Source organism: Daphnia pulex, chromosome 10 (assembly GCF_021134715.1).
Source record: "Daphnia pulex isolate KAP4 chromosome 10, ASM2113471v1".
NCBI lineage: Eukaryota > Metazoa > Arthropoda > Branchiopoda > Diplostraca > Daphniidae > Daphnia > Daphnia pulex.
The window spans coordinates 3,779,851-3,805,353 of NC_060026.1; the positions used below are offsets into that span (position 1 = coordinate 3,779,851).

Sequence of the window (25,503 nt, forward strand, 5' to 3'; positions counted from 1 at the left end):
ATAAATAATTTTGAAAACGGCTTTCATGGTTAAATCTAGCAACAAAAGAATGCGGAAAAATAAATAAATAAAGGGTTTTGTTAGAACGGTTTTATATGGTTTTACTGCTCTCAGAGCTGCAAATGATGGAATGGACTTCTTGTCGATATTTTTCAATGAATTGTTGATTATGACTGTTATATTGTGAAATTTTTTTTGTTTCTAACCGATTTTCTTTCAAAAAATGACAGTTTTTGTCAACGGACGCCTCTTATCTTCAACAGTGAACCTTGTCTTTGGGAGGTTTACCTGACGCTTTTTCCCGCTCTCTCCCTGTTCCATCCCCCCCTGCGTGCTTTTGACGGTTATTTTTTTCCGTCTCCACAAGCTTTCTTCTCTTCACCATATCCTGTCCCGAATACCCTCTGCTGTGGCCGGTTTCCGGTTACTACAAGACTCTTGAGGATATTTCAAACCGTTAGTAAATGATAAAACATAGCAGAATAAATGCGTGTATTTTTATTTGAAAACTGCTTAAAACCTTGGCATTTTTTGACATCCCAAATCATTGGAGCGAAGCTTTGTTCGATTTGATTTGCATAAGCATCGTCACAGCTGCAGTGGAGATGCCTATTGATCAATGGCCCCCCAGCTCCCTTTTGAGTGTGTCAATCAATTCGATGGCGCAAATAAGCCCATTCTCACACGAGAACACGCCCCATTTTTATTCGTGGAAATGTTCGATAATCGCGTAGTTAAAAATGATTCATCAAGTTAATCAACCCAAATATAAAGGATTAAAAATAGAATTTCCTTGAGGTGAGATGACAGGTGTGTAACAACTGTTATATACTACGTTTACGGTAAGGCATCAGTCAATCCTCATCTTGTATACAATGTGAAAGGAGTAAATGGCGCGAATGAAGGCCACACACAACAATCGATCATGAAACTTTATCCAAACTTTGCAGGTAGAGAGACCACAAGATGCACAAGGTTGAAGGCGGGTCAAGGACGCACCTCTCCTCAACCCACTCACCTTCCTTAAATTCCAGACTACCTTGTATTAGTACACCCCCGCATCAGGTATATATACATAAGCCCTTTTGTATAAATCAACTCGAGCCTATTGAAAGATGGAAGACGACCGGTGGCGATCTAAAGGTAAAAAATAAGATATCGATCGGCGCTGGCTGGTGTCCCAAATACAATTATTGATCTGTCTCATGAATTTCATTTTTCCAAGAATTTGTTTTCTGTTATATATTTGTTTTGAGAATGTATTTTTGTTTTTCCATGTGTCACACTATTTTCCAAAAACTGTTGAGATAGAAATGGCTATTCACATAAGATAATAGGTGTATTTTGTAACTATACGCTACGACAAGGGTGCGCCATATTCTTTCTTCATCATCATCCGCTGACTACATATGTCGTCCCTTGTGGTATTCGGAATCCGCACCAAATTTCTTCTTCATAAACGATTAGAAAGAAAGAGGTTTGAGTGAGGAGAGAGGAAAGGAGGAAAAGAAACAATTTTGTTTTTCGCGGACATAACCGATACCTGGCATACTCTAGTACGTACACAAAGGACAGCATTCATACACGACATCATCCGAACGTGGAATTTCACTTTAATCATTAATCAAAAAAACGGTTCCGTAACGTCTTTACTTCGAATTTCGAGGGATTCAGGGTGAGGGGGAATTCGGGCAACTAGGTTATTGTGTAAGAAGATTCAAAAAAGGTGATAACAAGAGCAATCAAGTTTGAAGTCTTCAAAAGAAAAAGAAACGATGAATGGAAAACAAGATTAAACGAGGGGGGAAACATATTCCCCTAGTTTTTGGGGGGCACAAAAAATTACAAATTAAATCCTACATCGACATGTCGGCCACGATAACAGTGGGCGACGTAAGATGACGAGAATCATCAACGTTGGCCTGTTCCTTGTTGTCCGTGGAGGGAAAGAGCTTGACCACCGTCTTCTTCAAGTCTTCGTTGTTATCGGCGGCCAGGGAAACTCGTTGACCAGGTGACTGATGTCCGCCAGTTGCCGGACTTGTTGTTGTTGTTGTTGGCGCCTGCACTGCAACAGGGACTTTCTGGACGACCACTTTCATATCTTTATACTGCTTGTTATTCTGAAAACACTCCTTCAAATTCTTGACCGTCAGAAACGTACCAGCAGTGGAAGGATTTTGTGAATTGGAAAGAGGTGGGCACGTCTTCAACAGTGATATGGGTCTCTTGATGGCGGCCGACTGATTAGTGCCGTGATTCTTATCGGCAAAAGGAACGATGACAAAGTTGGATACTCCTCCGGCTAGACATGGAACTTTGGGGGCGATGGGGACAAATTTGCCGACCTGTGAATTCATAGGAGCCGATGACGGTGGAGTTAAATTCTTCAATCCTTGATTTCCCATCGTTAACTTGGGCATGGCAGGCAGCGGAGTTGTGGCTGTTGAGGGAGACGACGCGTTATTAGGAGCGATGGCCAACTTGGGAGTCGTGATAGGAGACGAGAGTTTAGGTGCTGGAGCTATAACAACTGGCTTAGGAGGTACGACTGTCGTCACTGTTGAATTTGCGGATCCTGACCAATTGGATGATGCCACAGTCGCGTTCACAGACGGAAACGTGCGATAGAATTTGAAATGTGGAGCTCCCATCCAGCTGCCGCACTTCTCAATGCATCGACCCATCTCTTCTTTGTTGCCACTTTCGTCCGCTTTAGTTGCCGCTGGATTGGGCATCGTTTCTGCGTTTGACGGTCCTGCCTTGATAGGTGTTGTAGACGGACTGAAACCCTGGTGCGATAAACGAGGTCTCTTGATGGGTTTCGACGACGGTTTAATCTTCCTCTCTGGCGTAATACGAGGGCTGCTGCCATTCTCCGTAGAAGTTTGAGACTGTATGATTTCGATATCACTTTCTACGATGGAAGCGCGAGGTGAAGAAAAAGACGGTGATCCATTAACAGCCGCCTTAGGGACACCGCCAGCTGCTGGGCTAGTTATGGAGTCTTTGGACGAAGGGAAAAATACTTTGAAATGAGGCACACCATCAACAACCGTGTAGGTGACGCAGGGTTCTAGAGCTCGACTTCCATTTTTGCTATTAGAATCCACAGTCTCTGATTTGTTCGACGGACTCGAGGTGGACGTTGCAGTTTTACTTGACGGACTTGATTTGTTTTGTTGATTATTGTTATTGTTGTTAGTCTTGCTAGGTGTTGGAGGCGGCGCTTTCTTGGCTTTGGCACGAGACTTGGTACTTCTTAAGTGTTTGGTGTTTGAGCCGGAAGTGTAACTATCTTTGCCATTGTAACTATCCGTCTGAGAGAAAATGGGAGATGAGGCTCGGGAAGAAGCTCGAGACGATCCTCGCGAGTCGTGATGACGAGTTTTAACTCCGCTGAATTCCATAGAATTTGTCGCCAAAACTGATCGTTTGGGATCTTTCTGCCTAATGGTTACGTGCAGGCCAGTTAAGTAGTTGCATCTCCGGTTAGAAACCTGGAATTTATACAAATAAATCATGTGTTAATTCATTGAACAATGTTTTTTTCTTATAAAGAAGGGTTAATCAAAAAAATGTTTACCTTGGTTGGAATATCAATGATTTGCCAAGGACCAGTTGTAATAACTTTTTTACCCTGAACAGCCTTTGCTTTTCTCTGGTTCAATAATTCCTCTGATTTCTTGTACTGACTTACATGGACCAATTCTGAAAGAAAAGAAAGATTAGCCAACTTCAATTCCGGTAAGTTACAAGTTAATAAATGAACTCACCAACAGCAGACATAAAGTCACGTTGAAGAACTTTTGACCCTACTTTCTCTACTTTCTGCAGCAGTCTGTCAGACTCTGACCATTGTTCTCTGGTCAAATCTTCCCAATCCATTGGTGTTTCTTCCAACGGTTGTTCAAGTTCTTCCTCAATCTCTTCAACAACAGCCATTTCATTTGGTTCTTTGAAGTTGTCAGCTGAAGCCAACGATGAGACAGGACTTGATGAAATGTCTTGACCAGTGTTTGTTAGTTCCTGAGGAGATGATGGGAATTCATCTTCGGTTTCGCTAAATTCCCCGGTTTGAGCAGGTAGTCCAGGTTCGCTCAATGTCTCAGAACGGAACAAATCATTCTGAATTTCTTGAGAGATGCATTTCAACTCGGCTTCTCTAACAAGGTTGAGCTCTTCGCGCTGAGACTTGTCGAGGATGGCTATTTCTTGTAATAATTCTTCAAGAATCGCTTCATCTTTATCTGGCCTTTCGTTCAATTCCTGTTTAACAAAACCAAATAAAAGAAAATTTTATCAAATTAGATCAAATTTTAAAAAATAAAAGTATCTCGAGCGGAAGTCTTGGCCACCTAGCGGAAAAGCGCTAAAGCTGCAGCGAAAGTTTTATCTGACACTCAAGGAAACCGAACATTTGACGACTTTTCTCGCTTAATTTCATTTAATAGGATGCAAAAACCCAAAGAAAAGATGTTGAATAATGTCGAGCATGAATTGCGGTAGACGAAAACAACAACTTTTAGGGATGCGTTCGACTTTTAAGCAATGATAGATGAAGAAATACAGAGGTTTGATAGCGTGGGTTCCTGCTGGTTGAGGGTGGCAGCAACGATGACGAAAACAATCTTTCGCAGTTGTATCATCTCTTTTTCTATCCAGCCATTAGTTTCCACTGAGAAAACCGAGCCGAAATGACAGATCATGAATTGTGAAATACATTCAACAATATATCAGTCAAGTCTGGATGCTCATTGTTGTTCTTTAGACCTGATCTAGTTAGTTTTGCAATCTACCTCAAACACACACACACCTTGGGGTGTTTTCGGATTCTTAGGTATACGTGTCCGTATACCCGGCGACTCTCAGTTTAACAATTGACACTTTAATATCGTAAATATAAGCAATCGACTGTGTGCTAGGTGATAAATAGCTGATATCTCTGAGAAACGTAAAGTAAATCTTCAAGGCTGAACTCACTATGAGTCAGTGAAAAATGTTGGGCAGAGCGCGGACGCTGTTTATTGTCATTTCAAGAAGCTCACATTGGTAAACAGTTGTTTACCGTGTTCATTCTTAACATGACTGTATAACGTCGATGAGAAATATAAGGAAAATAATGTGCTTGAGCACTGTTAAACATGACTAAACCAAAAGAGCAGATGTACACATAGGGAGAGAGGAGGGGAAAGAAAATACGTCGGACGGCCGAGTTGCACACACACACACACGGCCACCCAACATACATACATGCAGACCTGAGCACCGAAAGTAATTGAAATAAAAACAAATCAAAGATAAACTAACCTGATATCGCTGTACAGCTTCGATAAACTGTTTTTGCAAGCGAATAACTTTGGCGGTGTTGGGCGGGATTCTACGCAAGTTTTTCAAAACGATCGGTTGTCCCGAGAAAGACATTTTTTACCGTGCGGCCAACAGCCACGGAATAGCAGAAAGCGAGCCAGCCAGCGCAGAACACTGCACGCCTCCTAGCGGGTAGTATAGGTAACCATTATTTTCTCTATGGCTCGTGCCTCAGGCTATGTATTCTCTCTCTTTCACTGGAAAAATACCGCCCTAATCATGTCGCCGGAACTCGTTTACCCAAAAAACTTATCGTTTGCGACGGTCTGCAAATTAACAGGCAATAGATGAAACAAAAAATAATTTACAAAATATTACAAAGCTATTTGAAATGGGGGTTATTCGACAACTATTTCGTGGCAATCTCTAATCGGAAGTGAGGATTTTATCGAGCCGGGCGGAGGCTCCCATCAGAAAATCAAGGCTTGAATAAGGCAACACTGCAATTCCCTCTGTTGCTCTCTTAACTGTATTTTCTCTTTTGATTTCATCAATAATAAATCTGAAGCAAAATTGATTACGTATACAAGGTCACACACGGCCAGCAAAAATTACCGTCATTCGACTTGTTAATCAATAGTTTTCTGTCATGTCAAAGTAAGGCATTCTCCAGTGGGATCAACAGCGCGCCGCGTCTTACTCGCCCTAGGTATAATAAACGAAGTTGAACGCACTAGCCATAGATAGCGTTGCCTCTTTCCCGTCCTTCATTATTATTAGAGAAAAACGTGAAATAATTCATTGCTGATCATAACAGTGATTTAAAAATTCATCAACTCGTTACTCAATATTTTCAATCGACACACTTATGGCCCGTGATGCTATTCTTATATTTATATGTCGTACTAACGTCTTGAAAAAGTAATAATGCAAGAATATGCGCAGTGTGCGGTGTCGTCGATACAAGCATACGACGCACAAACGTGTTTGATAATCCTGCATCTAATCGATACTTTGATGAAAGTACTGTACGTACTTGAAAGAATTAATAGACGGGAAACAAAATACTGCATTGAGACTGAACTGGAAAAGATGCGAAGCAAAATTTTTAAGTTGAATCGGTTCAACAAAGGTCAATAATAAATCCAGAATTCTTCGATTCCATTTCGGATAGATAACATGCAACGAATTTACCTATTTAAATTTTCCCCCTTAATCCATTTCACATTTCGTTCAGAAGTGGTGAGTCAGACCCTGTGAAGTTCGGTAAAGATTGATACAAAGCATAAAAACATTCGAGTGAATTCTAAGTATTTTATTGTTTCATAACATTGTTCTCAGAAGTTATAATTATATTTTAAAAAACCTATAGAATAGAAAAACAGCAATATAACTGAAGCTAAAAGCAAATTGCTACTATTCAAATCCAAGCTTAGAGAAACATTTAGTTGAAAATATTCAGCAAGTTAAATTAACTTGATGAGCAATTGAGCACTGATTTCCCCGCTATTTTTAGGTCCTGAATTGAATTGTCTTATTCACCACTCCACTTTTTGATACTAGCTAGGAAAAAAGTTAGTTTCTAAAACAATTTGGGCTCTGGGAATATGTGCGGAAACTTTGCGCACTCGTAAAAAACTAACATAAAGAAAAAGTCCTTATAGTTTGTGATAGATTACTCAAATTAATTCCTTCAACAGGTAACCTACTAGATAAACTGTTTGAGGTTTCTGAACTGTCTCCAATAAAATTATTTACTTACAAGATACCTGGATAGAAACATTCCAAGTCTTTGGATCCTATATAATTTCATGCTGTCACTAATTTAAAAAAAATCAGACTGAAATCTTCAAGAGACCTGTTGACACTGAATTGGATAAAAATTTTGATTAAATTGGATTAAAAGAAACACAATTTCAGCTGAACCACTTACGGAAGTGAATAAACAGAACCTTTAACAGTTGTTTAGGCCTATTTCCTAATGTTTCAAGTGGGTAATGAGCCACTGCCATGAAGTTTGATGACAACTCAAATCAAGTACCAAGTGAAGATAGGATATCTACCAATAATTTGATGGATAACTAGAAAATAAATAATCCAAAGACATATTTCAAAATGGTAAAAGGTGTACACCACAAAATTGGCCTTGTTCCTGTCAAATGGTCCTCATTAATCTGCAGTATGCTAATACAAAAATTATCCTATTTTTGTTTTAATGTGGACACAATGTACACATATACATGTATGAATTTCTTAAGGACACATTTTTACATTATAAGCAATCTAGGTAGATGACTGATTAAGTCTAAAATTTTCCCATTTGGATGTGAATGATGCAACCAACATTAGAATGATTAAGATGATTAAACTGATAATAATAACAACAAATTTTATAGTTCTAAAAACAATTGATGAAAAATGACAGGACAACTTGTGAACTTGACAAGGTTACGACGAAAAAGATTGTCTGCTTTCTATCAGGAAATTTCATGCAGTGAAAACATAACGATAAAGAATTTGTGATAGCCTAGTTCCTATTTTGAGTACAAAAATATATTTAATTAAATAAATTAAATTTTAGGCTATTAATTTAAATTCAAAAGAATTTCAATAATTTAAATTCAAATGAGAACCCAACAAGGCACCGGTGGAGTTACAGTCGACATTAAAACGGCAACATAGGGCAAGATCCTAGTGTTGGAATTTGGAAATAGTTACTGCGAGCAGCCGGATACCACTACTTGTTTGAAATGCGATTCATTTATTTCATACAAAAGAATGAAAAGATAATATTCTTATCATTTGAGAACTATTTAGCACGCATACAAAAAATAGTTTTGTCAAAAATAAATTGCTATATCCTTGTAAAATATTTAGGATTATCGTTGTTTAGAACATTCTGCTTTTTATAGAGTAATTTGAAATGTATAATTCAGCTTAGTTTACCCATTAAAATTAAAGAAAGTCCAAGCCTGGGATGCTGTTTAGTCTTTTCTTGTGTTTTTTGACAGATCTGCCATAGACAAAGACCACTGGTTTATTCTCTCCATAAGAAAATTAACATGGCCAACTGTCGCCAGAATTCTTGCTACCCTTCCTCCGATTTCTCCAACCCCGTATTACTTGCCCTCTAGTGTACGTTTTCATCTCTACACTCTGCTTACTTCTATTCAATTGCAATGATTCAATTGATTTCTCTGCTTTTGTAATTAGCTAATGTCAAAATTTAATACAATTTGACTTCTTAATAAAAATTTTTAAGGCAAAATTACCTAAAACTATTAAACGCCAGCAAAGAATTTTACCAAGACAGAAGGAAAACAATCTTCGTCTGCAAAACCCTTCGTAGCCTCGGTGCAGTACAGTACTTTGTCCGCTAGAGGCACTACAATCGATACGGGAGCTCGGGGTCAGTAGGGATAGGGCTAAAAGGATAGCACAGCATCAACCAGTGGTCTTTGTCTATGGATCTGCTGACAAGTGACAAGCTCAAACACACAAGAAAAGACTAAACAGCATCCCAGGCTTGGACTTTCTTTAATTTTAATGGGTAAACTAAGCTGAATTATACATTTCAAATTACTCTATAAAAAGCAGAATGTTCTAAACAACGATAATCCTGAACATTTCTAAGATTAGATAAGTAATTCTATGCTTAAATAATAAAAAACCCGCTTTCTACTATCCCCACAACGTTAAAAGGACCCGTTGGCGCACGATCCTAATTTAGCGGTTGTGCAACTCAGCATCCCGAACTTGTCTATATGTGTGGTGCGGTTCAAAACCAATGGTGTTGATAAACGACATCTATTTGTCGCCCAAAAAAAAGGGCGCCACCCAGTACCGCCAGTACTGAAATGGCCGCCAAAAAGATGACCACTCCCACACTACTTCAATTGCCCTCGCCTTTGTTCACTAGTGTGCTTTTTTTTTTTTTTGGTTGGTAGGCACTGGTGAGGGGATCTGGTGGCCAGATTTATCACCAGGTGATGGGCGCGGTTTACCCTTTCGGCTTTCGCCTCGACGATCCTGTAGCGTTCATTGTTTGGCTTGTGTTGTCTTCTTGGTTGATTGAGGTTTTCGAGTTGATTGATAAGTTGAGTTCTTTTGGCTGGATCTTGGTCGTTCTTCTTGTTTCTTGGAGGTGTTTTGAGTAGGTGTTTTTAGTAGGTAAGAGGGAGAGTAAGTTTGTTAAGTTTTTATTTAGATTGTGTTGATGAGTTTTGTTGCTTTTAGGAACTCGCTTATTTCTCGTAAAGAATATCAAATAATATAGTGTTTACAGTTAACCACATATTGTTGAATCTCTCCTTCTTGCAATACGGTAAATCAACAACTACATGTGTTTCTTTTTTTTAAATTTTACATGTGTTTCTTTTTTTAACTGTAGATGACAGATGCCCATTTTTTCATCCCAGCGATCAAAATCGAAAAAGAGTTGATTGATGATTTTAGAATATCATCATCAGTCATTGATATTTTTAAAGAACTTGAAATTAAACATGAGAGTAAAATAGCGAGAGAAAAAGAAGAAGCGAAAGAAAGAAAGAGATTAAGACAGAAGAAATACAGTTCAAGAGAAGATGTTAAAGAAAGAGCCAAGAAATACCGTGAAAGAGAAGACGTTAAAGAAAGAGCCAAGAAATACCGTGAAAGAGAAGACGTTAAAGAAAAAAATAGAATTACAGAGAAGAAATACCGTGATAGAGAAGACGTTAAAGAAAAAAAGAGAATTGCAGACAAGGAACGATATGCAAGAGAAGAAGTTAAAGAAAAAATGAGAACTGCAGAGAAGGAACGATATGCAAGAGAAGACGTTAAAGAAAGAGCCAAGAAATACCGTGAAAGAGAAGATGTTAAAGAAAAAAATAGAATTACAGAGAAGAAATACCGTGATAGAGAAGACGTTAAAGAAAAAAAGAGAATTGCAGACAAGGAACGATATGCAAGAGAAGACATTAAAGAAAGAGCCAAGAAATACCGTGAAAGAGAAGACGTTAAAGAAAAAAGGAGAATTGCAGACAAGGAACGATATGCAAGAGAAGGAAAAAAAGCAAAAATCATGCGAATGCGAAATGCAAGAGAAGACGTTAAAGAAACAAATGTAATAGTAGCCAAGGAACGAAACGCAAGTGAAAAGAAAGGAGAGAGCAAGAAAGCACCACCGACTTCTATTATTCCCAAACCGGGAACTAAACCAACTTCCACTCTTACACGGTTTCGCTGTATACTGCCAGCACCTGTGCCCACTACACCTCTACCAGTGACGTGTCTTCCGGTGATTGAAATCCCATTCGTTGAGCGGCCAACTGAACCAGAAAAACGGCCACCGCCCAACGCCAGTATGAATTTAATTTATGTCGCGAATGTTTTAATTCTTTTGGCTATGACGATGCTATTGACGTTATCCGTTACGACTGTCTTTTGTCATTCAGGTCATCGTAGTGTTACATGTGAGGATGAGATTGACGTCGAGTTTGATGACGGCGACAACAGCCGGATTCCCGTCAGTCAAATTATACTTCTACCGCCAGATTATCCCGTGTTGGGCAAGTGACCAATTCTATTTCATTTTAGAAAGCACTAGCTATATTCTCTTCGTATGGTATTTTTTCCCGATTTACTAAATCTTGTTTTCGTTTGACATTACAGAAAGGGATACCGAACCACTGCTGCAGTTAGAAGACCTATACGATTTATTGACGAAATCCAGCGTATAGCGGTGAACCATATCAACCGTATTTAACCTTGTAGCGTGGTTGCGTTGGCTAAAAAGGAAATGCTTTGACACCTTAATTGTATCTTACTGTGTAGGATCGTATCGGTGCCCGTTTACTCGTTTAGCCATATGTATCTCTTGAATCGGGCATCATACTATTTAAACTTGGAACATCAATAATACTGGTAAACTCTTAACGCCAAACCTAGTTATCTTTATTCGGGGGTTGCTGTTTAGAAATCGAGGCCGCAGTTGAGTGAATGCTGTCTTTTTGTAGTCCAGCAGCAACCGCGGTCCGTTTATAAAGAAAGAAGAATAATCGTGGAATGGAAAGTATAGATTCACAAGTATATGTGTGCGACATACAGTATACGGAAATAAATCATTCGCTAAATGAAACACCGTGGGGTTTTCGTTTGCTCGTCCGTCGCAGAAGGAGAAATTAGATAATTGTAGATAAATAATACCAGTTCTCGAAAGATGTTAATATAACCGAAATGGTGTTGGTTCAAACTTTTTTTTTTCCATCGGCGATCTAGTTGGGTTATCTCCTTGTATACATTTTGGCGCTATTCGTCTTCTAGCTCGTTGAGATTTCATCGTAACCTTTTTTTTTTCTTTTAGAGTATTTCAGTTGGGCCGTCCTCCAGCGTGTGCAGCCAATTGAAGATCATCATATTCCTCATGTATTTTGACAGTGGCCGGCATTGATCACGTTCGACGTCGTTGAGAGTGAGGGCGCTTTTGATCCATGTGGCATCCAGCGGAGATGAATTACCGCCAGATCCGGCTTTGGCACTCAACGACTCCTCACCGCTTCCGAAAGGCTGACACTGTGACTGCTCCGACTGCATCGTCAGATCCACCTGGCCACTGGCCGCCTCGGCAACGACGGCAATCTGATCGAGATTAAACTGGCTCTGCGACAGACGCTCCAGCGCCTTGTAAGCTGTCAGGAGCCGGGGAAGTTTTTGTATGTTATACATTATCACTGGGGCACTAGCACTACACAAGCGACACCAAATGGGATTTGTTGGCAACTTATCAACGATAAGTTATTATCTTTGTAAGGACCATTGTGAGTGACTGACACAGGCCGGTGCGATTTTTTATTTGAAAGTCGTTTGGATTTAATTGACTTGTATTGTGTAGTAGGGTGATACACACCCGGACATTTTTTTGCGGTAAACCAATTTTACGAAATTCAATTTTTGCTTGCGATTTCTTTCTTTCTTTTTGGGCTGTTGTTGTTTTCTTTTTGTATTTATTTTTTAAATTGCGTACTAGTTATGGATATTGACATAATTCAAGTACTCCCGTTATTTGAAGATTTTGCCCTTTCTATCTTTTCTCATGTAAAATCCAAATCCGTGCCTTTCAGTCAAATTTATGTTCTTATTTGATTCGAGTGCACTGTTCTTTGTGATTCTTGTTCGGCTCATGTTAGACTATGCGTTCCTCTAGAAGGTTTCTTCATTTATTACCATTCGACGACAAGTGCTGGAGATTACACCAAGGTGACGGTCTTGGGCGGCAACACCCGCACTCATATTGTCACTCATTTACTGCCCGAGACGCACTACGATCTGAAGATGCAGTCCTTCAACATGCAGGTACCCGTTCAGCAGCAAACTTTCGTTTACATTTCTATCCCACCCATGGAATGTCGTGAAGTATAATTTCTCTTCCACTTTGACTTTGCCGTGAGCTGGGTACGTCTGAATTCTTCTTAGGTAAATTATCGGCAATTTTTAGGCTATTCACTCATTGAATGGAATTTTATTTATATTCTCGAAAGATGGGTACGACCTCGAGTAAACGATGTTTAAAAAAAATGTCTGGCAACATTGTTGCCAGACAGTGTTGCCAGAATTTTTTTTCACTGGCTCGAATCGTGTGAAAATCGTGTGAAACCGGAAATTGTAATTTACTTTCAGTTTTAAATTGTAAGAGTAAGACTCCGTTCAGTTGACTTATTAACCCAACAGGTAACTTCAAATGGCTAAGCGTACGGCGACTCGAGAATTAAATCACGACAACTGGAATGACGAAGAAGAGGAGGAGGAGGCGGGAAGCTTCCAACAGGCTTCGGACGAGGCATTAAAGGGCCGTGTGATTAGACAAGCAAAAAGAAGGATTGCAGGCAATGATGGAGAGGTAATTTATTGTGCTAAGTAACAATCTAGTCAATTGGTTAACTAGTATTTAAGTGTGTCAGATGTTTTCCACATATTTCTCAGGTTTTTTTGTAACCAGGTTTGAATGAATGACAGAACTACAACCGTGTTCCCAATTCCAGAATATTTTTTTACAGCGTGTTTTATTTTATTCCCTTACAGGCGAAGAAGGGTTTTTCTGGGTTTGCTGGTTTTGGAGTTCGCACAGGTTCTGAACCCAGTAAAGCATTCTCCAACTTTGCTATCAAAGTACCAACTACTGTAGAAACAGGCAAGACAGAAAATGGAGAAAAGACACCAACTGATAATGGGGCTAATGAAAAAGAGTACCTTGCCAACCTAAAGTCTCTGAATGAGACTGTTACAACATGGATTACAGACCATGTAAAAAAGAACCCATGCTGTGTACTCACTCCCATCTTTCGAGATTATGAAAAGCATTTGAAAGATCTAGAATCCAAACGAGCTTCACCATCTTCAAAAGAAAACATGACTACTGAACCTGGCAAGATTGACAGTGAGAAGCTTGAAGACAAGAAATTCCAATTTGGTTCTGCATCAGCAGAAGCTCCAAAACCCTCTTTCAGTTTCTTCGGCAATGGGTCGACAGTTTCTACACCGGCCAAACCACCCTCAACATTTTCATTCGCTAGCTCAACGCCGACAACAGCACCATCGATTTCAACTTTTTCCTTTGGCGCCCCTGCTAAAAGTGATCAAGAATCAAAGACTCCGTTATCGACATTTTCGTTCAAGGCATCCAGCACTAGTTCAACCACTAGTCCACCTTCTACCGGCGGGTTGTTTGCCTTTTCCGGCACTAAACCTGCTGCTACTACTACTACCGCACCAGCCTTTTCGTTCGGGTTTTCTAGGTAGTAATCCAACAAATCAATTTTTCATTTTAATGTCTTTAATTCGTATTATTATCTTTGTGTTTCTAGTACTAAGCCGGCAACAGAAGTGAAAAAGGAAGAAGCGGAAGGTGGTAAAGACGGCGAGGAAGGAGAAGATGAAGACGTTCCACCTAAAGTGGAAGTTAAAGAAGTCAAAGAGGAAGACGCCTTCTATTCTATAAGGTACAAATTTTACTTTTATTGGCTTATTTTTTGTGTTTTAACGCTAACATTTTTCCCGCTCAGATGTAAACTGTTTTACAAAAAGGATGCCAATTACACGGAAAAAGGTGTTGGCACAATCCATCTAAAGAAAGTCAAGGACGATAAAACGCAACTGGTGATCCGTGCCGATACCTCGCTGGGCAACATTCTTCTAAACATCATTTTAAACCCACAAATAACGACCCAGCGAATCGGCAAGAATAATGTCATGCTGGTTTGCATTCCCAACCCGCCTATTGATCCAAAAACGCCGCCTGTCCCGACACCCATGCTCCTTCGTGTGAAGACGGACACTGAAGCCGATGAACTCTTGGCCAAATTGAACGAAGCAAAAAAATGATCGACTTGGGTCAGTCATGCATAATTTGAGTTCTTTTTGTTTCTTCCATTTTCTTGTGATCCCCCATTTCACTATTTTATTCATTCAATTATTTTTTTACGATCTGTACAATAACAATCCCCGTTTGAGACGACCGTGATTTCACCACAGGCAAATTTCAAATCAAATTCAATACAAGTAAGAACCTAATATGTAGTTTCTTTTCTTTTTATTGTACGGTTGATTCAAAAGAGTGTGGAGTATGCCGTCATCACGAATCACGATGGAATGTCGTATTTATTCCGGACTGACTGGATGGTAACATTCTTGGATGTGAGCCGTGAGCCGACCGAGATTTAATATGTGATCTGGTTTCAGCATTTAGAACTCGAAAGGAGATGACAGACGAGCTCTGCGGAATGGGAAACCATCACGTATTGAGTTATCATAATTTTTTCGTATCAATATTTTCCTGTCCAGTATGTCACTCATCGATCATTTCCAACTTTAGGAGGAAAAAATAGTCAAACCGACTACGCTACGGTTAAGCCCCTTTCACTTGGTATTTTTTTTATTTCTCAAGATTTTTTATGGCTTTACGTCATGGCGTATCAGCGTTCAACTACATGTCTTTATAATCGACTAGTCCCACGAGGGAGAAATAGTATCCAACTGTGTTTGATGTCGTGTTAAGTAAGTCAGTGATGAAGCCATCACGGTAGAATCGGGTTGTAACCGTAGAGGCTAGTAAGCAAACATTGTTATAATTGGTTGATGACTTCTGAATTAATTGCTGATTGTTTTTATTTTGCATTTCTTATAAGAAACAGTATTATCAATCGGTTAAAAAAATAGCCTGGCTGCACTCGTTACAAAGATTAGTGGTGTCTTACTCGTCGGTCTCTTTTTAGACAACCGAACTTTTCTGATCAACAATTTTTATGTTACACATATCTGACGGTGTTGTTGCATACTAAACCTTTCTAAACCCCCAATAGTTATTTTATCTCTTTTGAATAAAAGTACCGACGATACCGACTGCAATATTCTTGATTGGGAAATTGGATATTCCTGTATGCAAAAGCAATTATTGATAAGATTCATCTACTTCAAGACATCATGGCGCTGGTTTCTCGAATAAATTTGATAAAAATGCTTAGGGCGGACTTTTTGGTAACGTGATCGGCAAAAGTCTTTTGAATGAAACAAAAATATGGAAAAGTGAACCGATAGGCGTAATTGACATAATGACGCACAACGGACTCGAAATGTCTATATTCACAAAAGAAAAAGTGGTAGAGCGAACGGGGCTTTATACTATTCAACTCGCGGATGAAAATGTCGGACCGTTATCTTTCTGACTCACTGCAAAGATGAAACATGAAAAGTCGTGATAGCTACAAGGAACTTTTTCCAGTTTCCTAAAACTTATTTCTCGAGAAAATTGGCGCAAATCAATTCGTTCGGAGTGAGTGAAGAAAAAATTCCCGCACTAAGTTAAGGTTTTTTTTTGTATGTTACTTAAAGTCGGTCAAGAAAAGAAAAAAAGTTATGATTTGGTCTAGTGCATATTTCAATTTAATCCGTCGCTCCCGCTGTTTACTCGAACGGAATCATGCATGAAAGACTGCGGAATACTTGTATACAAGATAATCATTAACCGCAGTGTACAAGGACACATTTTCTTGTAGAAATAGCGATGACTAGTTGTAGTATACGCAGTGACGAATCCAGCAGCTAGAGACAAAGATGTTACCTAATACGGTTCGTGTGTTGTGCTGTAGTTGTTATCTAGGTAATAAATTTACCGGGCACTCGTCGTCGTTCTATTCATGAAGTCAAAAATATAAGCCCCCAGAAAATTTCAAGGCATGATAATAATTGACCCGATCATGTCTTGTCGTTAGGATATCTGCTCTTAGACGTCTCATCTCCAATTATCTCCAATGCGATGCTGCAAATTTGATTTACATGTTAACGAACTTTGTCATTTATCTTAACATCTAATTAGCGCAATTGGTTTTGCCGTAATATTATCGAGTTGAAGTAATGAATTAATTAATTTCATACTAGCAGTTTCGCCAGCTTGATTTTATCACTGGCGTATGTTATGTGTGTTCCTTATTTTTAAATTCAAGCCATGATTCGAAAACTGGAGCAAGGAACCCTGGTACCATACCATCGTTATTAAGAGAGGTAAATCCCTCGTAAAGATTTACCTTTAGATAAAGAACAATGGCTTCCTTGGACATCTGCAGCTTTCCAGATTCTCCACTCTTCACTAAAGGATAATTAAAAATCCAAGTATATATATATATACTCGACGAAGTAATCGCACTCGGAAATAGTGTAACGACGTAGCTTGTCGCGTATAATGTTTTCATTGTTCGATAGAAAAGGTGATGAATAAAATTGATAGTTTGCTGACCAAAGTGTGATGCTCTTTGATCAGAATTTAATTATTACGTTGCCTTCCATACTGAAAACGAAAAATCCACAATTTTCATCCAGTGTATATATAACTAAACGGCCTTTTAAACATGTTAGCCTCAGGGGAATATCTGTTGTGTGCTCGCATATTTTCCCTTGCCTGCTTTTACGTATGGTTGGCGTGGCCCATACCATGCTTCATGTTTAGGGGCTTCAGAAACGCACAAAGTTGCCCGTAGTCGCAACTTCCCCTCCCTCCAATGGGCATGAAGAATATTCACGAGCGACCAAGCGTCAGTCCAAACAAGTCGTCCGAGTAGTGCGGGCAAGTTTTTCTTTCCATAGGTGCACCTCAGTGGATATATAACAAGTCCCTTCGACAGTATGGTGTGACTCTGTCGTCTCTCAACACACACACACAGCCAGCCCACCAGTTTATACAATAGCCATTTTCTTTACCGTGAGTACTACAAGGTTTCATATCCTTTACACCTGTTGACAGTTGTTTTCTTGTTGTGTCGTGAACCGTCACATGCTTTTTGTGCTGTTTAGCACACAGGTATCAAGTCTGAATGACACAGGGTTCGTGTGACGGGGTTTTGTCATAGGTTTGAGTGTGTGTGCGATATCTTGAGTTGACTGGGGAGACGAGTAATAATTATGGCAGAGGGGGGAAAGTCACGCTCTGTTAGATGGAAGATGGTCTATGCCGTGGGCCTTTCCGCCCACCTGCCACACCACTCAGACTCGGTCAAGGGAGAAATAATTTGAGTAAAAAAAACAAGTAACAGGCAGAGAGAGAAGGGAGGAAGTGTAAGCCTACTATATATTGTCCAGGTATAATTAGTTATCCCCCGGTTTTTTTTGTTGGTTACCATTTCCTGTGGAACCGCCAGTTGACAGAACATGAAAGCAGTTCTATGCTCGGTTAATTTTGACGCTGGCTACATGTATACCGTAATCCAGGCTGCTGGGATTACCAATGTTTTTACGAGGAGGAAAATGTGGAAGTTGGAAGATTTCTCTTTGTTTGCATCCATTTCTTAATCTCAGAATAATACCGAAACCAAAGTAATGCTGATCCAATTTGTCCAGAGTTAAGAGGGCGTAACTTTTTCCTTTCCGATAGGTATATTATACAACAAACAACATTTTGAGATCAGTCTCACAGCTTTTTAAAAAAAGTTGTTTACGAAAAGCTTAAAGTTAAAAGAACGAGCATATAAAAATATACGAAGCTCCAAAAAGATGACTATACTACTCTCACTCTCTTCTCTTCCCTTTCGGCTATTTCCAGTTTGGGAGTCACGCGGTACTCCCCGAGAAAAAAAAAAAAACAGTTAGACGAACGAACGAGCGGTTTATTTTGTTTTCACTTTCACTTCGCCTTTCGGTCTATTTGGTTTTAACTTCAACAGAAAAATATGAACAACAAAAAAACGACATGAAATAGAACCAAAACTATACACAAGATTTGAAGAATGGGACTTTTCTATTTTTGTGTGTATGCCTTTCATTTTGTTGTCCATTAGTTAGGTTAACAATAGACAATCCATGTTGCAGTTGCTGCACAGCAGGTGAAAACACATACCCCGTTTTTTTTTTAAGCCCCTCTCCAAATTTTAGTTCGAGCCATAGTTAAAAAGATAAAAATGAGCATCCACACAAGAGGGAGTTTTTTTTCTTCTCTTCTTTGTCGCTGTTTATCTTGTCTAAATTTAGTTCGAGTTATAGATAATAACCAACCAATGGAAACGCATCCATATGCCCTTTCATGGTTGTTTTTCAATGAACTGCTATGGGGACGAGAGAAGTGTAAGGGACTAATTTGTATGGATGAGATTGAGGAGAGAAAGAAACAGTTGGTCAAGTGGCGGGAATATTTCTGTTATCTTGATTTCTTGTTCCGTTTTCTCTTTTTTCCTATTTTAGGATTCACAGCAGGAGACATCGAAAAAACCAGAAAAAAAAGTCGTCTGCATTTGCATATTAGAGATATGGATGGAAACGACGACCGAGGAGCTGGTGAAGCCATGCTTAAAGGATCAGCATCCAGGCGAGTCTCTAGCTCGTCTTCCGGATGGAGGAAGATGCTGATGTGTTGCTTGAAACCAGAAGAAGACGACGTTCAAGTCTTGGATTATGAGCATTCGAGCTTGAGCGATGTCCCAGCTGAAGTATTCAACCACGAAAGGACGTTGGAGATCCTTCGACTCGACTGCAATCAAATCGCTGATTTGCCCCGGCCACTTTTTCATTGCCATGGCCTCAAAGAGCTCTGGCTCTCTGATAATGAGATTGCCCTTTTACCCCCCGCGTTGGCGTCTCTCATCCATTTACAGGTATGTAATTTTTTCTATTCTCAAGGAAGAAAATCGCCTAGCTTAAATAAAAACGTTTTCTCTTTCTCAGGTGTTGGATATCTCGAAAAACTCCTTGACCGAAGTGCCCGACGCCATTAGCGGACTGAAAGCGCTGATTATTCTGGACCTCAGCGTCAATCCGCTCGGTATATACGTCAACTCGTTTACACAATGCCCCACTTTCCCTTTAGTCAATTGAGTTGGACTTGTCGTTGTTATACGCGTATATATGTGTGTGGTTCTATAACCTTATTTGGACAACAGGTAAACTGCCCGAAGGCGCAACTAAATTACTCTCCCTCGAGTCGCTCAACCTCTCCGACACGTTCCTCGAATTCCTCCCGGCCAACTTTGGTCGGCTGACCAAATTGCGACTCCTCGAACTGAGAGAAAATCAACTGGCCGCTCTTCCCAAATCCATGGCTCGTTTGACGGCATTGAAGCGACTCGACATGGGCCAAAACGACTTGTGTGACCTGCCCGAAGTCGTCGGAAGCATTCCGTCGCTCACTGAGCTCTGGGTCGATGGCAACAAGTTGGACGTGCTTCCTGAATTTGTGGGTCATTTGCAGGTGGGTTTTCAACTTGCTTTCTTAACCGCGCTTTCTTTTCCATCATGTCACATCATGCGTTAATATAATGATCTGAATATTTTTCTTGTTGACAGAATCTGGTTCATCTGGATGCATCGAGAAATTGTCTTCACGGAATAGCTCCAACTATCGGGTTGTGCAAGTAAGAAATGAAAACAAGGATTTCCCGATTTCTCTTGATTTTATTAACAACTTGTTTTATTTTAAATAATTAGATCGCTCACTGATTTGTCTTTAACGTCCAATAATTTGGCCAATTTACCGGAAGAAATTGGCGATTTGACTCTGTTGACTGTACTCCGCGTCGATGACAACCGTTTGACTTGCCTGCCGGACTCGGTTGGCCGTCTCTCCAATTTGGAAGAATTGCAAGCCGGTCAGAATCGATTGTCGAAACTTCCGGCCTCAATTGGATTACTTCGCAAACTGGAAACGCTGATGCTGAACGAGAATCTGCTGGAAGAATTACCGGTCGAGCTGGGCTCGTGCCAACGTCTGACCGTTTTGTCGCTGCGCAAGAATCGACTGGAACATCTTCCACCGGAGATGGGCCATCTCTCACGACTTCGTGTCGTCAATCTGAGCTGCAATCGCCTACTTCATTTGCCCGTCTCGTTTCTCAAGTTGCCTTCGTTATCGGCACTTTGGCTCTCCGAGGCTCAGACGAAACCGGTTGTGCCGCTGCAGACGGATGTCGATTCCGCCACTGGCCACAAAGTCCTGACTTGCTTCCTATTGCCACAGTCAACCGATCCGGAGCCTGAGGAGGAACAGACACCGACAGATAAGGGCAGCCCCAACGTCGTGACGGCCCGTTCGCCCACTCACATCAAATTTGCCTTTGACGGTGAAACCGATCCAAAGGCTGGAAAACTCATGAGGAATCCAACTCCTTATCCGAAAGAGTTGAAAGCCTTGGCCAAACACGCCCAACACATCCAGCAGCATCACCCGGTTTCTCCCACATCTCGCAACAGTGTGGAAGCAACCACTATTGCGGCTTCTTCGGCTACCACCCCAACAACAACAACAACACCTGCTGTCATTACTAGCAGCTCCCCGCCATCCAGCGAAATTAAGAAACAACCGGAACCCTCTCCAGTGGTTGTCGTGTCTACTCCGCTGACAGCTCCCGTTCATATTCACGTTGAGCCGTTAGTGTCTGTCGTTACGAAATCTCCGAATGAATCCAGCAGCCCACCCACCCAGACTGAACCGAGAGCCGAGAGCATCAGCGTCTCGGTGCGTCCCAAATCGGAAATAATGTCGGAACCTCCGCAACTCCTTGCCACGCTCTCGAGCGAATCTCAGCCTCCTCAAGTTCCGCCATTATTGCCTCCGGCTACTCATTCTGCCTCCCCATTGCCGCTCAAACGCAACGCCTCCACCGAAATTCTAGCCAATCCGGAAGCGGATCCGCCCAAGCAGAACGGCATTCCACCGGAGCTTTCGCCCAGATCGGCCGAAATCGAAATTAAAGAAGCCAGAGTGCTTCGACCCTTGATGTCTGCAACAGATGGAGCCCTGGACAAGGTGAAGAACCCCAACGCCGTTGATGTTGTTGACCACCGGTCCAGCCAACTGGATTTGACTGAGACAAAGCAACAGCAGCAGCAGCAACCTCCGCCTTATCACGTTGCGGCCGCTTACTCGAAACGGGCAGCCGAATTCAATCACGCGACTAGTCTACCGCGGACCCAGTCGACTGACAGTGGATTCACGGTTGACGGGACATCCGGCGAGAGGAGGGATAGCAGTCCGAGTCGTGACAGCGGGCGTGGGCCATCCATCGAACCTCTTGAAGACAATGGCCAACCATCTGGAAGCAGCCCCGTTCAGCCTGTCGTGGCGGCAGCCAAACGTCCAATCGATTTGCCCTTGAGTGGCAATCTTTTGGAAAAAGACAAGATGACACCGCTGGCCCTCAAGAGAGCCACTTACATTGTCGAAAACAGCAGTTTGAGTCCTGGCAACGATGCGGAAGAAGCGGAAGGAGACCTCCAATCAGTGGCAGCATTGAGACAAGCGGCACGCGAAGTTTTTCTGTCCGCGTCGCCCAGGGAAAGTCCTCTGCCGACTCACAAACCCACCTCGTGGGATGTTCCACTTTCCGTCCACACTTCAAATGGGCCATCAAGTAGTAGTCCTTTAAGCGCGGCTCATGTTGTCGGACTCCCGCCGCCTACTGGCAACGCCGAGAATGGTGGCGGCCAGCAACAACAGGCGAGCAAAATTCAAGGCCGTCTTCCTCCGCCCAAATATCACGTCGCCAGCAATAATACTAACGGATTCCGTGATACGCCAACCGAGTTGAAATCGCCTCCGCCGGCCAATGCTTCCTCTCGCATTCCCCTGTCATCGCACAACCGCCTGCCCAGCGGACTTCCGCGTCAACTCTCCAACTTGTCCGTCAACGGCTCACAACTGGACGGGCCGATTGTAAATAAACCTGCGCCTCTCTTGCCACCCAAACAGCGGGACACTCCACCGACCCTTCAGCCGAAATTGTCCAGCTCTCGGATTCCTCCTCCTCAAGTTCACACGCCCGTCATGGCCAGCACTCCGCTGGCACCTCTGACTCTCAAGACCAACTTCTCACCTTTGCCAGTTCACAGTGCCAGGATGGTCACGCCAACAACAACAATGCCAACGACCAACAACAACGACTTTGAAGCTAATCAGACCAATAAAAGCTCTTCCGGCCAGTCTTTGAGCACGCGCATTCCTCTGCCCAAATACTCTGTGACTGATTTGAAGAATGCCGGAATTTCACCTGGATCTCGAATTCCGACGCGGTTGCCTACACCCACTTTGGCGGCTACATCCATTTCCAAGAGCAAGCTATCGGTGGAATTGTCGGCCAGCCCTTCGCTGGCAGCTTACACGCCACGCATCCAGTGAGCCGTTTGACGACGAGCAACTATAGAAATGAGTCAGTGAGTGAAGGAAATAATCGTTTAAAAGATAAGAGGTTGTAAACATATATATTTTTCTTTTCTTTTGTTTTTTCTAAACACAATTTGCTGCAATAGTTTATGTACAGTCGATATTCGAATCAAGTTGTGTATCCAAATTTATGCTGGAGTTTTTTTTTATTATTATTTGGATTTTTATCCCCCCCCCCCTCTCTTACAATATGTGCCCTTATATACATTCGTGTTGATGATATTCTCCGACCGATAGAACTTGAAAATTAATCGTATTGACTATATCAGAAGTAAAAAAAAAAAACGAAAGTTTCGTGCTGGATCATTCATCAAGTGACCTGCCAAAATTTGCCTTTTCGTGTATTTCAGACAGAGAATCTTTTTTTATGTAAAAGGTCAACTTCATTGTGTTAACACAAAAAAAAGAAGAGTTTTAGTTTTATCATTTTCGAACCACCGATCTTATAATTCCGCTGTAATCTGATCTAAGAATTTTGACGAAATTATGATTTTTTTTCCCTTCATATTGTCTCCCCTATGAATTAGAAGAAGTAAGCTGTATAAATTTGCTATATAACGTTTACGGACTTTCTTGGGTTCTTTTCATATTTTTATGCAAGTGACAATAATACGTGTATAAAGGGAAGCGTGTGTTTTTTTTTAGTTTACCATGAAACGAAAAATAGACCCGAATACACTGTTCTAAAAATCGAAAGTTTCGAATTTCAATATCGTTTTTGGGCGTGTTACTTTCAGTAATGAATGTAATTTATGTTTTATAAGAAAAAAAAAAACACCGGGATTTATAGAGCGTGAGAAAAGCACTCCACCCAATTTCTTACTGCGTGCGGTCATTCGCGTGACGGTATAGATTTTCAGCCCAAACTCCCTTGAACAGTATTCTTGACTAAAGCTATGGAATGATCTCTTTGTTATGGAAATTTGATTTTTATGTTAGGTAGAACATTTAATGTTGCTTTGCTTTCTTATTTTTTTTACAACATAATTTTTATGGGGTTGCGATTACTTAGTGATTGCTTCGTAAAATAACGCAACAGCGGGTTATTTAAAGATCGTTTCAAGTCTATAGAAGTGGTAGACCCTGTATAGACTAAGTGGTCTAACGGAATTATTCACTGTGTGATGTATTCAAATTAGTATAGATTTGGTGTTGCTTAATATTCCCTGAAACGTCGTTCACTATTTGGACGAGGAACTTCCCGTCCCGAAATACATGCAGCGGAATTCAACATGGGTTAGTGTCTTGTGTCAAATATCCTTGAAAAATGTTTCTGCTTTTATCACGTGTCTACGTTATCTGTTACGCTGAAGTATACTGTTGCTGCGGGAGTTACTAAATTTCATTCAACTCTATACAGCAGGGGTATTCGATTGCAACTCTATACAGCAGTGTCGAATAGACCATTATATTTCTATCCAGCTTGGGTGGTTCTCAATCAACGTTCAGATCAGATAACAATTTTTTTAAGTTGATCGAATTTGGGTGTTGATTCACTGATAAACGATACACCGTGACCGGAAATTACGATTTTTTTTTCTTACTAATTTAACGTTTTTAAGAAAATGCGTTGTCCGAGCAATCATGCGTACGAAGCAAAAAATTAGATTTTGAACAAGAGATGGCACCAAAAAGTCGGTTTGCATTCTCTAACCTTTTTAGATTATATACAGGCTATAGATTAACGCTCCGGGAATTTCCGCAAAACCTCATAACTTTTGGGTTCGCTTCGGACTTGGTGCTCAGCTTTGCGAGCGTGAAAATGTCATAAATTCCAATTAGGATTTTTTTATCGTTAACGGCTATTCCGAAGGGCAAAAAACGAATTATTGAAGCGACTACTATATACAATCACAATGAAAAATATTTTTAAAAATATACGATGACCAGTAATCTAGATGTTAAGTGTGATCCGCCCGCGCCCTTATTGGTTTGGTTAAAAACATACTGTTACTCACGTTCATCAATTAATGTCTCATGGGCCTACTAATTTTTATAAGACTCCTGAAATCATACGAGTGAGCACTTTGAGCAGCTTTTTACTTGGTCTATTATTAGACAGTTGGCATTGTATATAGACCTAGGGCCTAATGGTCAGCAGAAGCCTGTTAAATGAAACCATGCATCAGCAGTTTGACGAAAAGTTCATGTCAAACTGTAGCTTCATTGTCACCTTATATTGTCACACTGTCTACATCTTTTTTTAGCTTTTGATTGAAGCGAACCAAATTCGTGTCGACGGCTGAATAAGGTTTCGCGAGATTTCTAGAATAACTGCCATTTAACTTCGCCGAACAAAAATCTGGCGTTACCAGCCAATGTTACATAACCTTCACGTTTCATTTCATTTGCTTCAATTTAGTCTGTCCCTGGGGAGGGAAAAAAATAAATAATTCGAAACAATTTCAACACTGTGATGGTTTCGCAGTTCCACTTGCAAAAATCTCAGCACAGCTGAATAATTCGTGTCACGGACCCTGCATTAAAAAAAATGCCAATTTTAGTTGGAAAGTCAAATGTAAAAT

At 40.8% G+C, this 25,503-nt stretch overlaps 4 protein-coding genes and 1 long non-coding RNA gene across 7 annotated transcripts; 4 read left to right on the forward strand and 1 right to left on the reverse strand.

Annotated features, from left to right (window-relative positions):
- Positions 1-101: 101 nt before the first annotated feature.
- On the forward strand, positions 102-1,773 carry LOC124204866. The gene is made up of 2 exons (XR_006879148.1): positions 102-842; positions 951-1,773. It is a non-coding gene; the product is annotated as an uncharacterized LOC124204866 (long non-coding RNA).
- Positions 1,321-5,940, reverse strand: LOC124204865 (flocculation protein FLO11-like). The gene is made up of 4 exons (XM_046602094.1): positions 5,311-5,940; positions 3,777-4,269; positions 3,587-3,711; positions 1,321-3,500 (listed from the first exon to the last, which is right to left on the reverse strand). Exons 1-4 carry the CDS (start codon positions 5,422-5,424, stop codon positions 1,857-1,859), a joined length of 2,376 nt encoding a protein of 791 aa, XP_046458050.1. The 5' UTR covers positions 5,425-5,940; the 3' UTR covers positions 1,321-1,856.
- A 3,404-nt stretch (positions 5,941-9,344) lies between these two features.
- On the forward strand, positions 9,345-11,226 carry LOC124204867 (uncharacterized protein PF11_0207-like). Of its 2 annotated transcripts, none has more exons than XM_046602095.1 (5): positions 9,345-9,480; positions 9,547-9,634; positions 9,701-10,652; positions 10,746-10,863; positions 10,963-11,226. In XM_046602095.1, exons 3-5 carry the CDS (start codon positions 9,701-9,703, stop codon positions 11,054-11,056), a joined length of 1,164 nt encoding a protein of 387 aa, XP_046458051.1. In that variant the 5' UTR covers positions 9,345-9,480; positions 9,547-9,634; the 3' UTR covers positions 11,057-11,226. The 2 variants fall into 2 exon arrangements, with proteins under 2 accessions (XP_046458051.1, XP_046458052.1); XM_046602096.1 differs by having other exon boundaries at positions 10,746-10,859.
- Positions 11,227-12,888: 1,662 nt separating this feature from the next.
- Positions 12,889-14,856, forward strand: LOC124204868 (nuclear pore complex protein Nup50-like). Of its 2 annotated transcripts, none has more exons than XM_046602097.1 (5): positions 12,889-12,951; positions 13,018-13,186; positions 13,369-14,081; positions 14,151-14,285; positions 14,349-14,856. In XM_046602097.1, exons 2-5 carry the CDS (start codon positions 13,028-13,030, stop codon positions 14,665-14,667), a joined length of 1,326 nt encoding a protein of 441 aa, XP_046458053.1. In that variant the 5' UTR covers positions 12,889-12,951; positions 13,018-13,027; the 3' UTR covers positions 14,668-14,856. The 2 variants fall into 2 exon arrangements, with proteins under 2 accessions (XP_046458053.1, XP_046458054.1); XM_046602098.1 differs by having other exon boundaries at positions 12,902-12,951; positions 13,369-14,074; positions 14,144-14,285.
- Positions 14,857-17,340: 2,484 nt separating this feature from the next.
- LOC124204870 (protein lap1-like) lies at positions 17,341-23,605 on the forward strand. Its single transcript, XM_046602099.1, has 6 exons — positions 17,341-17,536; positions 19,009-19,418; positions 19,489-19,585; positions 19,704-20,011; positions 20,107-20,174; positions 20,248-23,605. Exons 2-6 carry the CDS (start codon positions 19,074-19,076, stop codon positions 22,931-22,933), a joined length of 3,504 nt encoding a protein of 1,167 aa, XP_046458055.1. The 5' UTR covers positions 17,341-17,536; positions 19,009-19,073; the 3' UTR covers positions 22,934-23,605.
- Positions 23,606-25,503: the final 1,898 nt, after the last annotated feature.

Excerpts from the sequence above, each read along its gene's own strand:
- LOC124204867 (XM_046602095.1), top strand. The coding sequence starts at position 9,701 with ATGACAGATGCCCATTTTTTCATCCCAGCGATCAAAATCGAAAAAGAG. Across the intron at positions 10,653-10,745 it reads ACGGCCACCGCCCAACGCCA|GTCATCGTAGTGTTACATGT; the intron begins GTATGAATTTAA and ends TTTGTCATTCAG. Across the intron at positions 10,864-10,962 it reads GATTATCCCGTGTTGGGCAA|AAAGGGATACCGAACCACTG; the intron begins GTGACCAATTCT and ends TTGACATTACAG.
- LOC124204865 (XM_046602094.1), bottom strand. The coding sequence starts at position 5,424 with ATGTCTTTCTCGGGACAACCGATCGTTTTGAAAAACTTGCGTAGAATC. Across the intron at positions 4,270-5,310 it reads AAGCTGTACAGCGATATCAG|GAATTGAACGAAAGGCCAGA; the intron begins GTTAGTTTATCT and ends TTTGTTAAACAG. Across the intron at positions 3,712-3,776 it reads TGACTTTATGTCTGCTGTTG|AATTGGTCCATGTAAGTCAG; the intron begins GTGAGTTCATTT and ends CTTTTCTTTCAG.
- LOC124204868 (XM_046602097.1), top strand. The coding sequence starts at position 13,028 with ATGGCTAAGCGTACGGCGACTCGAGAATTAAATCACGACAACTGGAAT. Across the intron at positions 13,187-13,368 it reads TTGCAGGCAATGATGGAGAG|GCGAAGAAGGGTTTTTCTGG; the intron begins GTAATTTATTGT and ends ATTCCCTTACAG. Across the intron at positions 14,082-14,150 it reads TTTTCGTTCGGGTTTTCTAG|TACTAAGCCGGCAACAGAAG; the intron begins GTAGTAATCCAA and ends TTGTGTTTCTAG.
- LOC124204870 (XM_046602099.1), top strand. The coding sequence starts at position 19,074 with ATGGATGGAAACGACGACCGAGGAGCTGGTGAAGCCATGCTTAAAGGA. Across the intron at positions 19,586-19,703 it reads CCTCAGCGTCAATCCGCTCG|GTAAACTGCCCGAAGGCGCA; the intron begins GTATATACGTCA and ends TTTGGACAACAG. Across the intron at positions 20,175-20,247 it reads CCAACTATCGGGTTGTGCAA|ATCGCTCACTGATTTGTCTT; the intron begins GTAAGAAATGAA and ends TTAAATAATTAG.